The 15591-nt window shown below is 37.0% G+C and overlaps 1 protein-coding gene across 1 annotated transcript; it reads right to left on the reverse strand.

Moving 5' to 3' along the window:
• Nucleotides 1-12270: 12270 nt before the first annotated feature.
• On the reverse strand, nucleotides 12271-15139 carry LOC105959664 (zinc finger BED domain-containing protein RICESLEEPER 2-like). Its single transcript, XM_088821248.1, has 4 exons — nucleotides 14735-15139; nucleotides 13541-14011; nucleotides 12408-13497; nucleotides 12271-12296 (listed from the first exon to the last, which is right to left on the reverse strand). Exons 1-4 carry the CDS (start codon nucleotides 15137-15139, stop codon nucleotides 12271-12273), a joined length of 1992 nt encoding a protein of 663 aa, XP_088677374.1.
• Between the last annotated feature and the right edge of the window lie 452 nt (nucleotides 15140-15591).

Below are 15591 nucleotides of genomic sequence, written 5' to 3' on the forward strand. Positions count from 1 at the left end.
TTGGATGAGTTAATGAACATGTTGGTCAGTTTCGAGTCCACCATTAAGAAAGAGAAGTCCGTTCTCATTGCTGCTACTTCTCAAAAGAAGAGTTCTTCCGAAAAGAAGAGAAAGGAAAGAGTTCCCTTCCCAAACTGCAAGTTCGAAGTGGGTGAAGGTAGTGGGGGTCCCTAAGGCGAAAATCAGCAAAACGTAAGGAGAGAGGTCAAAACCCCGCACAACTTTGGCACGTTAGATTAGGTCATGTCTCTTTAAGAAGGATGAACGATTTTGTTAGTGAAGGATTTTCTCTTTGGAGGACGTGAAATCACTACAAACTTATGAATCTTGCCTTAAAGGGAAAATGACCAAGTCACCCTACAAAGGGAAAATGGAACGAGCCGAGGGTCTTTTGGATTTGATCCATACAGGCGTATGTGGTCCACTAAGTGTTAGTGCGAAGGGTGGATACAACTACTTCGCTACCTTTACCGACGATTATTCTAGGTATGGGTATGTATACTTGATGAAGTACAACTCCGAAACATTTGAAAAGTTCAAAGATTTTAGACACGAAGTAGAGAAGCAATTCGGACGAAGTATTAAGAAGCTGTGATCCGATCGTGGTGGAGAATAATTGAGCATCGAGTTCATTGACTATCTAAAAGAGAATGGGATACAATCTCAATGGACTCCACCTGGAACTCCTCAACTCAATGGAGTTTCCGAACGTCGGAATAGAACATAATGATGGTGTTCACGAACTTACCGGCATACTTGTGGGGTCATGTACTTCGCACTGTCGCGTATTTGCTGAATAGAGTTAACACCAAAGCAGTTAAATCCACACCTTATTAACTTTGGCATTCCCGGAAACCCAACTACAAACATATTAGGATATGGGGTTGTCCCGCTTATGTGAAGCGATTAGTGGGAGACAAGTTGGAGAGTAAATCCGACTTATGCTATTTTGCGGGGTATCCCGAAGACTCAATGGGATACGAATTCTATTATGTCAAGGAAGCACAGACGTTTGTTTCGAGAAATGCCATCTTTTCGGAAAGGGAGTTTCTATCCGATAGAAAAGGCAGCATGATAGAACTTGAAGTAGTTCAAGAACTACAAAGTGAAGTTCAAACACAAGAACAAGTAATCTAACCAATACAACAATCCACTAATATACCTCCTTAACCTACGGTACGTAGATCCGAAAGGGTACGGAAAATGCCGGATAGGTTATTCCTCCTCGAGAATGATGAGGATCATGTTGATCTTGGACAAGATCCAATAACATACAATGAGGCCGTATCGGATGCGGACATGGGACATTGGCTAACTGCCATGAAATCCGAGATGGACTCCATGTACTCCAACAAGGTGTGGACCTTGGTAGATCCACCTAAGGTGATACGAACCCCGTAGAACTTGTTACGAGACCCTAATACCCTACGCGGAAGCAAGATCGAAAACATCCAAAAATACAGATTCAAAGGGGTGGAACCGCGACCTGTTGCCTATAAAGAGGCAAGAACCTTGGTATGTGAAGACGCCACAATTGATTGTGAAAGATCGATTAATAAGTCGGGGTGAACAAACGGAATCCACCGATATGTTCGAAGAGTTCTTAAAGAACTCTTCGCACAAGCTCCAAGACAAAGAATTGGAAGAAGGGAAAGCGAGTGAGATTAATGGAGCCGTTCGTGTTGGGATTAAAGAATAAAGGCTTGAATCAGGCCTTTGAAGAGTCCGTGGTTTGGAATTGGAAGAAAAGAAAGAGAAGAATTCGTTGGACAAGTCGAATTCCATGCATCCGAGATTCTCGCCTATTCTGGCAGAGTTTACCATTCGAGTTATAACTCTCGCATCTGAAGTCCATTTAAGCTGATTCAAAATGGTTCGGAAAGATAACTGAAAGATCTACAACTTTCATGTTTTGAGCAAAGAGATATTCGGAGTGGATCAATGTCGAAATTGAGCTTTAATTGCATGCACGTGCACAGCCCAATGTCGCGAGTTAAGAAGGGTGATCGAGAAGTCGACATGAAGATCAAGTTATCTAATTTATTTATGCACGTTTTTAATTTAGTATTTGTTGAATTTAAATGCTTATCAAAGTCCACTCATCTGTTGGGACAGACTACGTGTTACAACATTAGGTGTCGTAACATAATTCTTGTGTTGTCACAGTAATAAATCTACTGAAAGCAGAATAAAGAACACAAGAATTTAATGTGGTTCGGATACAAACGTACCCTACATCCACGAGGACTTGCAAAACTAGTTCAGATTTAAGTTTACATTAATAGGACTTAATAAAACACTAAAGACTCCCTCTTTATGTGATACGCCGTTCTTGCACACGACTCGAACTTGTTGATAATCAAAGCAATTCCTCCTCCGCACTCTTGGACTTCCTCCAATGTTGAACTTCCTTCAAACGGCGAATCGACCTCTCCCGAGATCTTTTAAGCACTTCTCCCGAAACGCCGATCTTCTTTATGGCCTGGTAGAAGAAACCTGTTCTGTTGCCACACCTGTCGTGCAGACAGGGCTGCATCACGGGCTGCACCCTTCAAAGCCTTTATGCTGGGATATTTTCGATTAAAGCTCCATCGGACTCATATGAGGTTGATGGCCTTATATAGGCACGAAATCACCACCCTTAACCTAACTTGGGCCCTAAGAAATCGATTTAACTAGGTAATAGAATCCTAGTCGATTTCTACTTCTATTCTAGATAAGTACAAAAGATACCTAACTAGAATATAATACATGGAAATAAATCTAAGTCCTAATAAAAATATTACAAGAATAGGACTCTAATTAATTCCAAAATAAACATGGAAAACAAATCTTTGTCAATCTTTAGTTTCCACGTATGGCGAATTTCTTCAATCTTCACTGACAGAAATCTGGTGCCAACAATCTCCCCCTTTGGCATAGATTGGTTAGAATCCATGTTTAACACGAACTCCCCCTGCAGATAAGATTTACTCCCCCTACAACATAGATGTCACTTTTCTTCACCCATCTTTGTCTTCTATCAGAGTGTCCCATCACGGAGCATGTTACAACGCAGCGGAATTAGGTGAATATCGTGACAGACTTCCGTCTCAACCTTCCTTGTGAACACGTCATCCAATAAGCAAAGCAAATAAATCAAAACCCAAAATCAGACACTAAGTATATCTAGTGACCCGCTCTGATACCAATTGTTGAATTTAAATGCCTATCAAAGTCCACTCATCTGTTGGGACAGACTACGTGTTACAACATTAGGTGTCGTAACAGAATTCTTGTGTTGTCACAGTAATAAATCTCATGAAAGGAGAATAAAGAACACAAGAATTTAATGTGGTTCGGATACAAACGTACCCTACATCCACGAGGACTTGCAAAACTAGTTCAGATTTAAGTGTACATTAATAGGACTTAATAAAACACTAAAGACTCCCTCTTTATGTGATACGCCGTTCTTGCACACGACTCGAACTTGTTGATAATCAAAGCAATTCCTCCTCCGCACTCTCGGACTTCCTCCAATGTTGAACTTCCTTCAAACGGCGAATCGACCTCTCTCGAGATCTTTTAAGCACTTCTCCTGAAACGCCGATCTTCTTTATGGCCTGGTAGAAGAAACCTGTTCTGTTGCCACACCTGTCGTGCAGACAGGGCTGCAGCACGGGCTGCACCCTTCAAAGCCTTTATGCTGGGATATTTTCGATTAAAGCTCCATCGGACTCATATGAGGTTGAGGGCCTTATATAGGCACGAAATCACCACCCTAAACCTAACTTGGGCCCTAAGAAATCGATTTAACTAGGTAATAGAATCCTAGTCGATTTCTACTTCTATTCTAGATAAGTACAAAAGATACCTAACTAGAATATAATACATGGAAATAAATCTAAGTCCTAATAAAAATATTAAAAGAATACGACTCTAATTAATTCCAAAATAAACATGGAAAACAAATCTTTGCCAATCTTTAGTTTACACGTATGGCGGATTTCTTCAATCTTCACTAACAGAAATCTGGTGCCAACAGTATTTATTATGTTTTTATTATTTTAGAGTCTTTTATGGTTAGGATTTGCTTATTTACATGTTTCCTTATTATAGTTTAGGTAGGAAGCCCTTTCCTTGTGAAAAAGGAGTCTTTTTAGACCTTATAAATAGGTTGCCAATTTGGCTTCTTTTATGGGACGAATTTTAATGAATATTTGAGTATTTTGAGAGTTAATTCTCCTTCGCTGTTCTACAGCATTCTTCGGGAATTTACAAGTGGATTCTTGTAATTTTCTTAGCGCCATAATATTGGTTTCTGGTTCATTATAATCACGGGGTCAATATTCCACCTTGATAATAATGGTTTCTAGCTCTTTATAGCTATGGGGTCATTATTCCGTGCTTCCGCCAAACTTGAATCTTTGTTTTTGGGTGTTTCGATCTTGCTTCCGCGTAGGGTATTGGGTCTCGTAACGAGTTCTATGGGGTTCGTATCATAAGGGAATTGTTCCTATAGGTTGCAAGTGGATCTATAAGAAGAAAATTGGAGTTGATGGAAAGGTATCGACCTATAAAGCAAGATTGGTTGCGAAAGGATACACTCAAAGGCAAGGTGTTGACTATGAGGAAACCTTTTCACCAGTCGCGATGCTGAAGTCCATTAGGATTTTGTTGGCCATAGCTGCGTGGTACAACTACGAGATATGGCAAATGGATGTGAAGACCGCCTTCCTTAATGGAGATATTGAGGAAGAAATTTACATGGCGCAGCCGGAAGGCTTCATATCTTCTGGAAGTGAGCAAAAGGTTTGCAAGCTCTAGCTATCCATTTATGGATTGAAACAAGCATCCCGAAGTTGGAACATTAGGTTCGACTCAACTATCAAAGAGTTTGATTTTGAGAAGAATCCGAAGGAACCTTGTGTATACAAGAAGGTTAGTGGGAGGGCAGTGATATTTTTAGTGCTTTACGTTGATGACATTCTACTCATTGGGAATGACGTAGGAATGTTGCAACAAATGAAAGCATGGTTGTCCACACGTTTGTCAATGAAGGATTTGGGAGAAGCATCTTATGTATTAGGAATACGCATCTATAGAGATAGAGCAAGGAAGATGCTTGGATTATCCAAAAACATGTACATAAACAACGTTATGAAACGGTTTAGCATGGAAGAATCCATGAAAGGATTCTTTCCAATGTCCCATAGGTTTCGTCTCTCGAAATCTATGTGTCCGCAAACACCTAGTGAAATCGAGGAGATGAAAAGGACACCTTATGCTTCTGCCATAGGAAGCATTATATGTATGGCATGCTATGTACGAGACCCGATATTGCGTATGCTGTGAGTGTCACAAGCAGATATCAGTCTAACCCCGGCCCGGCTCACTGGAAGGCCGTGAAAGATATCCTCAAGAACTTACGAAGGACTAAGGATATATTTCTGGTTTATGGGGGTGCCAAGTTGAAATTAGAGTGCTTCACTGACTCTAGTTTTCAATCAGATGTGGATGACTCAAAGTCGAACTCGAGATTTGTATTCACGCTCAATGGTTGTGCCGTGTGTTGGAAGAGTTCCAAGCAAATCACGATGGCCGATTCCACTATCGAAGCGGAATACATTGCAGCGTCCGAAGCTGCAAAATATGGGACTTGGATAAGGAATTTCATCCAAGAGTTGGGTGTCATTCCTAATGCTAGTGATCCATTACCGTTGTACTGTGATAACACCGGAGCCTTGGCGCAAGCTAAGAAGCCGAGATCTCATTAAAATTCGAAGCATATTCTGAGAAAGTATCATGTGATCTGAGAGATCATTGAAAAAGGTGAACTTAAAGTAGAACGTGTCACCTCGGAAGAGAACGTTGCAAACCCCTTTACGAAGCCTTTACCGAAATCGGTCCACGATAAACATCAAGAGTCGATGGGATTACGATTCATGGGTAGTTGGCTTTAGGTCAAGTGGGAGATTGTTAGAGTAGGTGACCAACAAGCCAACATGTGGAGGTGGTCTTTCGTATTTATTATGGTAATAAACGAACCTTTATTCGTATTAATGATAAAACAACTTGGCATTCTATATCTTTATCCCTTTGTCACAAGCATAGATATACTCCTTACAGTTATTACAAGTACTAGTAATTGATCGTTAGGATCGTGAGATATTTGCTTAAGTATTATAACTGTCAAACATGTTCCTAGTCGAAGGGCTACGCCACCAATGAGGATATCGACCTTTCCCATTAAGAGACTAGCACTTAGTGTATGTGTATTGTATCTCATTAGTAAACGGTATTGTGATATCGTCATGCATAAGTGGGTGCTCGTAAGTTGACGAGTTCACTTAACTCCCTCACCCTAGAAATCTCTAAGTTGTTCCCAATAATCGAGTAGAGATATCTATGGTATAGTTGTACACCATTAGTCCTTATGACCTAGACATCACCGTGACTTCACTAGAGGACCAGCTATATCGTGACCTGTCCCTGAGTTCCACCGAGGACCATCCCAAGGGCCAGTGTTCATGCAGTCCGAAATCTAGTGGGAGGTCTGTGCATTGTAGTCGGGGATTCGATCGCTAGAATAGTCTTGGATGTCCTGTGTGTTCTGATAGTTTGTAATCATTCTAAGTCTCTGGCCAGAGCTGATTAAGTGATGATTAGAGAATTCGATTCTCTAAGCCATGCACGTAACGATTACAATACTTAGAACGATCGCACCGTCATTGAACAAATAAAGAGGTCTCGACGAACCAATGCCTCTAGTTCAATCGCGACATATGAATCGGAGGGACCGTACTGTACGTTAACTATATCTGAAGGTTCTCGCAGGCACTTCATTAGTTTCTAGTGAATCATGACGCGTAGTTGCTAGACGCTAATCTTGATTCGTTGGGTGATTAAGGTGAAACGAGCTTCATCTTAATCGTAACTCTAAGGGACGAGTTTTGACCACAAAGGGTTGTGGGCCCACGGCTAGCTTACACCTGAACCATCGAGGATCACACTGCTCGTGCACATGAGATCTTTAAATAAACGGTCAAAGATAAAATGGTTTATCTTTGCATGATTAGAAGTCAATATGATTGGGTCCAACATTCGTAATTTGGAATTATGAATGAGAATAAGAAAAGGAAAAGAAAAGGCAAACGTATTAGTGAACTTTCTAAATCAGGAAGTTTCCAAATTTAGAAAGTGCACTGAATTAGGGTTTCCACTTTTGGAAATTTGGAAATCAAGAGATGGCACTCGTAATGACGAGGACATTATAATGATTCCGAAAATGTAATCGTTATAATTTTCCGATCATTGAAATGAGAGAGACGAGCAAGTAAAAGAACTAACGAACTTAGGCTGTTGGGCCCGGTCCAACTTAAGCCCGCTAGGGTTTTATGCAAGACACTATAAATACTTGATTATAGGTCTTGCACACACACACAACAAAAAACCTAACCCTAGCCGCTCTCTCTCTCTCTCTCTCTCTCTCTTGCTCGGTCGTCTCCACTCGGCCACCGCACCGTCGCCGGAAATTCGCCGGAATCGGCCATTTGTTGGCCGATCCCTTTCGGTATTCCTTTCCTTCTTTCTTTTCTTCCGTTTTTCTAACTATTACGTGTCTAGTGCCATGTGTTTAGTAGATCGAAGTATACGAGGTGAAATCCGAGAGGAGGAAGATCGAAGATCGAAGAATCGAGGAGCACCACACGAGCCGAAGCCGCACGCATCCCCACGCGCCGCCCGAAGACTGCGCGTGAGTCACACGCGCCGCGGTGGCCCGTCTTGCCGCTGCTGCCGCTCCACCGCTGCTGCCCCGGATTGTACGGATTGGTTTCCATAGCAATCTCATCTAGCTTACTGCTCCTACCTCACGCTTCAAGAGGTAAACTCACGAATTCATTGTTTTTTATTCGTTTACGTTTAAATAAAATGTTCATGTTCGTTCTTGTATGATTTTATGTGATTACATGAAATCGTTTTATTTGTTGCGAGCATGTTATTTGATTTAAACACGAGCATGCTAATTGATTTAAATTCGGTTTAATAATTAAGCATGTATGTTGTTTTTAATTTCGTTGGAAGCGCAAAGGTACGCAATTAATTGATTTCAATTATGGGGCATGTGTTTATGTGTTTTAAATTGTTTAAATCGCATAAAATTTTTATTTTCCGCTGCGTACACGTGTCCGATTCCCAACATATAGTTGTTGTTTCCCTTCATATCTAATCCCCCTTCTTTGATTAGTTGGTATGACGCCATTTTATTTTATTTAATTTAATTCGATCGATGAACATTCCCCACTCAATTCAAATCATTAAATAATCCAACTCTCCTTTCTCTGAATCAATTCCCCTGTTTTAGTTTCAATGTTTCAGAATCAATTGTTTACAATTGCAGAATTAGAAAATTAAACAATCAAGAAAAATAACATGCCGACGGTGGGCATTGTCATATACCAATAATAATAATAGTATTTTCTGGTATTGATTGTGATACCAATAATCTTTGAATTGGAGGGAGGAGGTGCACAAGATCTAACTATCTCACCGAATTTAATGGTGTGGGTATTTATATTATATATTATATATATATGAATGAGTTACCAAAAGATACACACAGAGATGAGATGGAGATAGAACCAAGAAACGTAAAGGGTGGGGTGGCTTTTTCAATGGCCATTCGACAGACGCCACCCAACCCCACCCCAAATGCTTTCTCTCTCCTCTCTCTCTCTGCAATTTATTTTGCAAATAAAGGGACGCGTTACCAAATATCTTTTGATATAGTTTGCGGATATTTCTGAAATTGGTATATAAATGAGACAAACTATAACAAGGCCGGTGTGTGTCTTCTAAGTTTTATCCATAATCAGCCACGTACCCTATAATTATATATATTATCTTCAATTAAAAATATTGTTCTAATAATGCCCTACTTTCCCGCCTCCCATCAACATTATAATTCATTTATTATGATTTTATTTTCATTACTCACTATTTATAAAATCTATTACTATATGCCCCCACAATAGAGAACTTTGGTGGTGATTTGACTCGTCTCGGAAGAGGTTTTAATATTTTTTAAATTAATAACATATATGCCCCGCACAATTAATTCATTTTACAAATTATAATTCGTCAAATTTATAACATTTATAAAAAATTAAATTCAGTTAAAAATACGAAACAATATGTATTGACGTGATTGGAATCAACACCTTTATCCTAAAAAGACCTAAATAAATGCCCAAAAACACATGATATGCGTTTCCTCCATGCCTCCTCGGGACCAGTTAGCCCGCACGCATCTTGTTATATGAAACTTTTCGTAACTAATTTCCTACAAACACCCCTCTTTCTATTGTATGTACTTTTATTTGTTTACATGTTTTATTCGGTTCAAGGATAAGATTATATTTGTTAAATCACTATCTTATTCTTATGACTCTACATTTGTACGGAAAAAAAATCCACTTTGAAATTCCAACATTAACAATTATTATTATATGATTAATATTATTTTAATTATTATTAATATTAATACCTGATGCAACGTGTATACAATTTTTATACACCTTCACACACAAACGCCAAAAATTCACATAAAGATTTCAAGAAAGCAATGAATTCTCTATTATTTTTTTATTTTGGGGGTAAACAATAAGAAAGCAAGACGAGGATTCTCACTAACCATAAATTAAATAATACTGCACTAAAATCTGAATATATAAATATATACTTGTATGTGTTTTTTTCCTTCTGCTATTATATATCTAGACTCGGCTGCACCTTCCTCCTCCTTCGTTTGCTCTTTCTCTTGATAAAAATAATTTTATTTCTCTTGTATGTCAATCGCTTCTAACATAAATTCGAAAAAGAAAAAGAAATCGTTTATTTATAACATGGACTCTCTTGAGTATTCCTATCAAGGAAGAAGTATGACACCTTAAGGAACGTATCACATCAATCCTATTTCAATTTGGATTTTCATTTTATTTTTTATTTCAAAATCCAATCTAAATTTCTACACCACTATTTAGGGATGGCAATATACAAGTACCCGCCCCGCAAATAAATGAAGAGGGTACGGGTTCTATTTTTTTTCCTCCGGAAACTAGTTTGTATACCCACCCCATAGACTCTTGTAAATCTATATTACTTTATTCTATTTTTTTATTATCTATTTAATATAATATTATATCTTAAAATTAAAAGGGATGATTACAAATAAGCTCATCAATGGGTACTTAGAGGGTGTTTGACTAAGCTTATTTTAAACAGCTGATAAGCTCTTACGTCTGATAAGATGTTTTTAGAGCTGATAAGTTGTTACATCTTATTTTTATGATTAATTTTTAGAGTGTTTGGATAATGAGCTTATTTCCTATTTTTACTCATTATAAGATCTTAAATAAAAAGGTGGGTAGAGGTACTTATTCAAAAAGATTTTATTTTGTCTCCTTAAAAAAAAATTAAGATCTTTTTTTATAAATTTACCAAACACTTTGGAAGAGCTTATAAGCTCTAAAACATCTTATAAGCTCATTTTAACATCTTATAAGCTTAGCCAAACACCCTCTTATTCATAAAGAGATTCAGACTAAAAACTCATTTACCAATAAGTCCACACATGGTCCAGATTTTTGTAAACGAATAAAATAGTCCATCATACTTTAATATGCTCCAATTTCAATATTAACTTAATTTAACCTCAATTTGACCCCAAATTTCACAAACTATTCAATTTTGACCCAAATTCTTTTTTTTTTCAAAATTTTTTTTTTCCCGCCGGATTCCGGGTTGACTTTTTCAATTTTTTCTTTCTTTCTTTCTTTCTTTCTGTAACATTTTTTTCGTTTAAACAGCAATATTGTTGTGACTGACAGTAATATTAACTATATCACTGTTAAACACAGTAACATTAACTAAACTACAGTTTAACACAGTAATATTGCTATATTAAGCTCTAGCACAGTAATATTAACACAACAAAACTGATTATTATTGTGTAATAGAGTAATATTACTATGTTGACCGTTCAACAAATGTAAACATAATAAAAAGCCAAAAGAACTAATATTACTATGATTGACAGTAATATTACTATAACAACAGTAATATTACCGTCCACAACATAATATTGCAATAATAGACAGTAATATTATTACGTTACTCTGTGAATAACTCAAACAAAAAAAAAATCTAAACAAAATAATAATATTGATGTGGTTCACAACAATATTACTACAACAACAGTAATATTATCGTCAACCACAGTAATATTATTACGTTACTCCGTGAATAACTCAAACAAAATAAAAAACTCAAAAAATAATAATATTGATGTGGTTGACAGTAATATTATTGTGTTTACAGTTATTTTACTGTCAACGACAGTAATATAATTACGTTGACTTGTCAACAAATCAAACAAAATAAAAAAAAATAACAAAAAAATAATAATAATATTATGTTAATTTACTGTCAACGGCATAACAATTACATAAATGTAGTGTCAACGGCAGTACAATTACGTTAATTAACTGTCATTGATAGTATAATTACGTTAATTTACTGTCAACCAGAAAATATCTTAGTGACAATATCTTACTGTCAACGGCGGTTGACCTACCGAAAAAATAAAGTTTTCGAAAAAAAAAAGTCAATGCCGGAGACCGACGGTCAACGGCGGCTGACCGGCGGTGTGCGGTGGTGGCGGGTCAAAATTAAAAATAGGGTTAAAATTGGTTAATTGATGAAATTGGGCTAACTTAGGGTGTAAATCATGAAATTGGAGTTGAATTGAGTTTCAATGAATCGGGGGTAATTTTGATATATATAAAAGGATTTTCCTTATTGGTAAATAAGTTTGAATCAGCTGTTTTTATTTGAAAGACAAAAAAGTTAGATGTCCCTCTTTTAATTAAGTGCCCTTGTCATGGGTCTATTTCCCATTTGCCCTATCTATATAATATATAAAAGTTGAATTCCACCCTTAGTTGCTTTTAGGGCTGAAAATCGAGCCATATGAGCCGAGCTTAGGTTGGCTAAAGCTCATATACCATCGGGCCTCATTAGTATAAGAGCAACATGTAAGAGCAAAATGTAAAATACTCTTGAAGATCAAAATTGGATAAAACGACATAGTCTATTCCTTAAAAAATATGAAGTTTAATATCGCAAATAATTAATTCTTAAGTAATTAAACAATAAAAAAATGCACGAGTCCAAATCGAAATGAAAAAACATAAAACTAATAGAAACAATAGTTCATTAGATGCACTCCTAACTCTTTCCGGAAATCTTAAGACCTGCAAAAGGAAAATGACCCAAGAACAAAAAACAAAACAAACAATATCACTATATATTAATTTAATAAAAAAAATATTATTTACAACTTAGTATAAAATCAATGCCCTTACGGGAGAAATCGTCGTCAAACTCATTACCGTAGTCACACTGTATTTCACCTCCACGAATCCAATCCTGAGAACAAATTAGTGGTTCAACTGTAGTAGGGAGTAATGAACTACGAAACTTATTCAGAACTCTTCCTCCAGTACTAAACGCGCTTTCTGAAGCAACAGATGACACTGGGATTGCAAGAATATCACGAGCCATTCTAGCCATGATAGGATACTTTGCAGCGTACAACTTCCACCAATCTAAAATATTGAAGTTATCTTCTTGAACAATTTGGCCAGGATGCAGCTTCTCCTCCAAGTACAATTCCAACTCTGTTTTATTAATTGCATCTTCTTGTTCAGCAAATTTGTAGAGTTCAGCCATCATGTCTATCTTCGATGAATTATCACCTGGCACAATTTCTTTAAATATTTTTGAAGTCCCCTCCAATGGATTTGAAACTTGGCAAGTAATTGAATACTCGTCAAACAGGTTCTTAAGTTCACATTTCACACGATTTGTGAACTTTGTTGCCAATGTATTGTCATAGATTTTCATGTAGCAAAACTCAAGATACTTTAATTTGTATCTGGGATCTAGAACAAGTGCAACCGAAAGTAACAAGTTTTGTTCCTTATCCAGCCAATACTTCTCAAACTTCAAAAGCATATTAAAGGCCATTTTCCCCAATAACGTGCTTAGATCATTTGAGGTTTCACGAAGTAATATTAATATTCGATAGACCTCGCGAAAAAATGCATTTGCTGTGCAATACTCACTCACAGAAAATATCTTAGTGACAATATTAAAGGTCTCCAAGAACTTGTGAATTACAGAAGCTTTCTCCCAATCTTCTGCCAATGGTGGATCTTTGAATTGCATGTCCCGCGATCGCATACGATCGTAAGCCTTTCCGAAATGCAAGGCTGATTCAAGCATCAAATATGTTGAATTCCATCTTGTACATAAATCAAGAGCCAACATTTTACCTCGTGGTATACGCTCTTGATCAGCATACTGAAGAAACTCAAGCTTTCTTTTCGGTGATGCTTTAATATACTTTACTGCCTTTCTAACTCTAAAGATAGAGTTTGATATCTCCAATTCCTTCTTGTACAATTAAATTAAGAACATGACACCAACACCTTACCTGAAGATGACGGCCTCCAAGTAATAACAACTCTCTCGAAGAATATTGCTCTGAAAGAATCTCAGCAACGATGTCATTAGCATAATGATTATCCATTGTAATAGTGCAAATCTTTTCTATGTTCCACTCTACCAAACAATTCGTGATTATGTCTGCTAAATTTTCCCCACTGGCCTTAACTGGGACAATGAAAAATTTGAGAATCACCTTATCTAGCTTCCAAGAATCATCAATAAAATGAGCAGTTAGCGCCATAAATGGCAACTCAGTCTTGGATGTCCATGTGTCGGTCGTGAGACAAATTCTTGGACTTAAGGTTTGTAGAGTATCTTTCAACCTTTTCTTCTCAGTCTGATATATTTTCAAGCAATCGCTCTTTATCGTATTCCTGGAAACAAACTTGAATTTCGGACATAAATTAAGAACGAACTTCCTAAAAGTTGGATCGTAAACAAAACTAAATGGCAGCTCCTGAACAATAATAAGTTCAGCAAGATCACTTCGACTTTTCACTTGATCAAATTGCCAAGACACCATTCTAGCATCTTGAATTTGTTTTTTATCTTCAACATGGATAAGAGTTTGAGACCTGCCGACATTCTGATGCGATCTCTTGTGTATCATAAGATTTCTTTACTGAACGTAAGAAAACTCTTCTTTATTATTTCTCTTCATAATAAAACCCTAGCACAATACGACTATTTAAAGAGAATAAAACCCTAGAATCCTAATCTAACTAGAAAAGATAATTACCTAAACTAATAAAATACTTAATATATATCCTAAATACTAAACTCACACGGCTATGCATATAAACCTAAACAAACTATTCTAATTAATTAATAATAAAAATACTAACTATCTAATCATTAAACGATATATTAATATATATTAATATATCGTATCAAACCACCCCTCTTGAAATGAACCTTGTCCTCAAGGTTCGAGTCAATTTGGTCCCTCTCTCTTGCATTTCCACCTATGTTTGACTTCATCGATTTGTTCATCGACTTGCTTCCGAATTAACTCCAAAAAACACCATGAAAAATCGAGCTCTTTTCGAAAGATGAACCTATATGCCCGAATTAAATTTCTCAATCTCTTTCCCGACAAATCGACCTTCTCAATTGCCTTTTCAAATTTCATCTCCTTCACAATCAATATCATGCTTTTATTTTTCTCAGTCGTCTTTACAGATCCGAGCTCATTCACAGTCACCAAATCTTGTTCGTCTCCTCTCCTTTGAATATCGTGGGACTCTTCTAATATCCACTGTAGTTCTTCATTCTCTTCCTTAGTTAATTCCTCACCTTCGTCCCAAATTACCTCAAAAGAATCGGATAATTCATTTTTCGGCGAACTCACAAAAAATTGAGGTTCTTCGAAAAAGTCATCGTCGTCCACTTCCTCTCCTTCCGGCGATAAGCTCGGCAGCGGCGGCGGTGGTGGCGGCGGCACCGGCGATGATGGGCGGCGGTTCCTTCGGCTTTGATGATGGTGTTGACGTCGTCGTTGACTTTGTTCGAGCAACTTTTGAAAATCAATCCGTAATTTCTCTACGGATTTTTCCAATCGCTCCAACCGCCTTGTTTCTGCCATCATGATTTTCACAAAGTTTTGATGTGATCTCAACTTTGCTCCAGCTTAGCTTTGATGTAATCTCTGCTTTGCTAACGAAGCGTTGGTGTTATCGCAACTTCGCTCTGATACCAATTGATGCGATCTCTTGTGTATCATAAGATTTCTTTACTGAACGTAAGAAAACTCTTCTTTATTATTTCTCTTCATAATAAAACCCTAGCACAATACGACTATTTAAAGAGAATAAAACCCTAGAATCCTAATCTAACTAGAAAAGATAATTACCTAAACTAATAAAATACTTAATATATATCCTAAATACTAAACTCACACGGCTATGCATATAAACCTAAACAAACTATTCTAATTAATTAATAATAAAAATACTAACTATCTAATCATTAAACGATATATTAATATATATTAATATATCGTATCACATTCTTATTTGTTTGCATCTTCCGATAGAT

This window comes from Erythranthe guttata, chromosome 8 (assembly GCF_056151865.1).
Source record: "Erythranthe guttata isolate IM_541 chromosome 8, IM_541, whole genome shotgun sequence".
Lineage (NCBI taxonomy): Eukaryota > Viridiplantae > Streptophyta > Magnoliopsida > Lamiales > Phrymaceae > Erythranthe > Erythranthe guttata.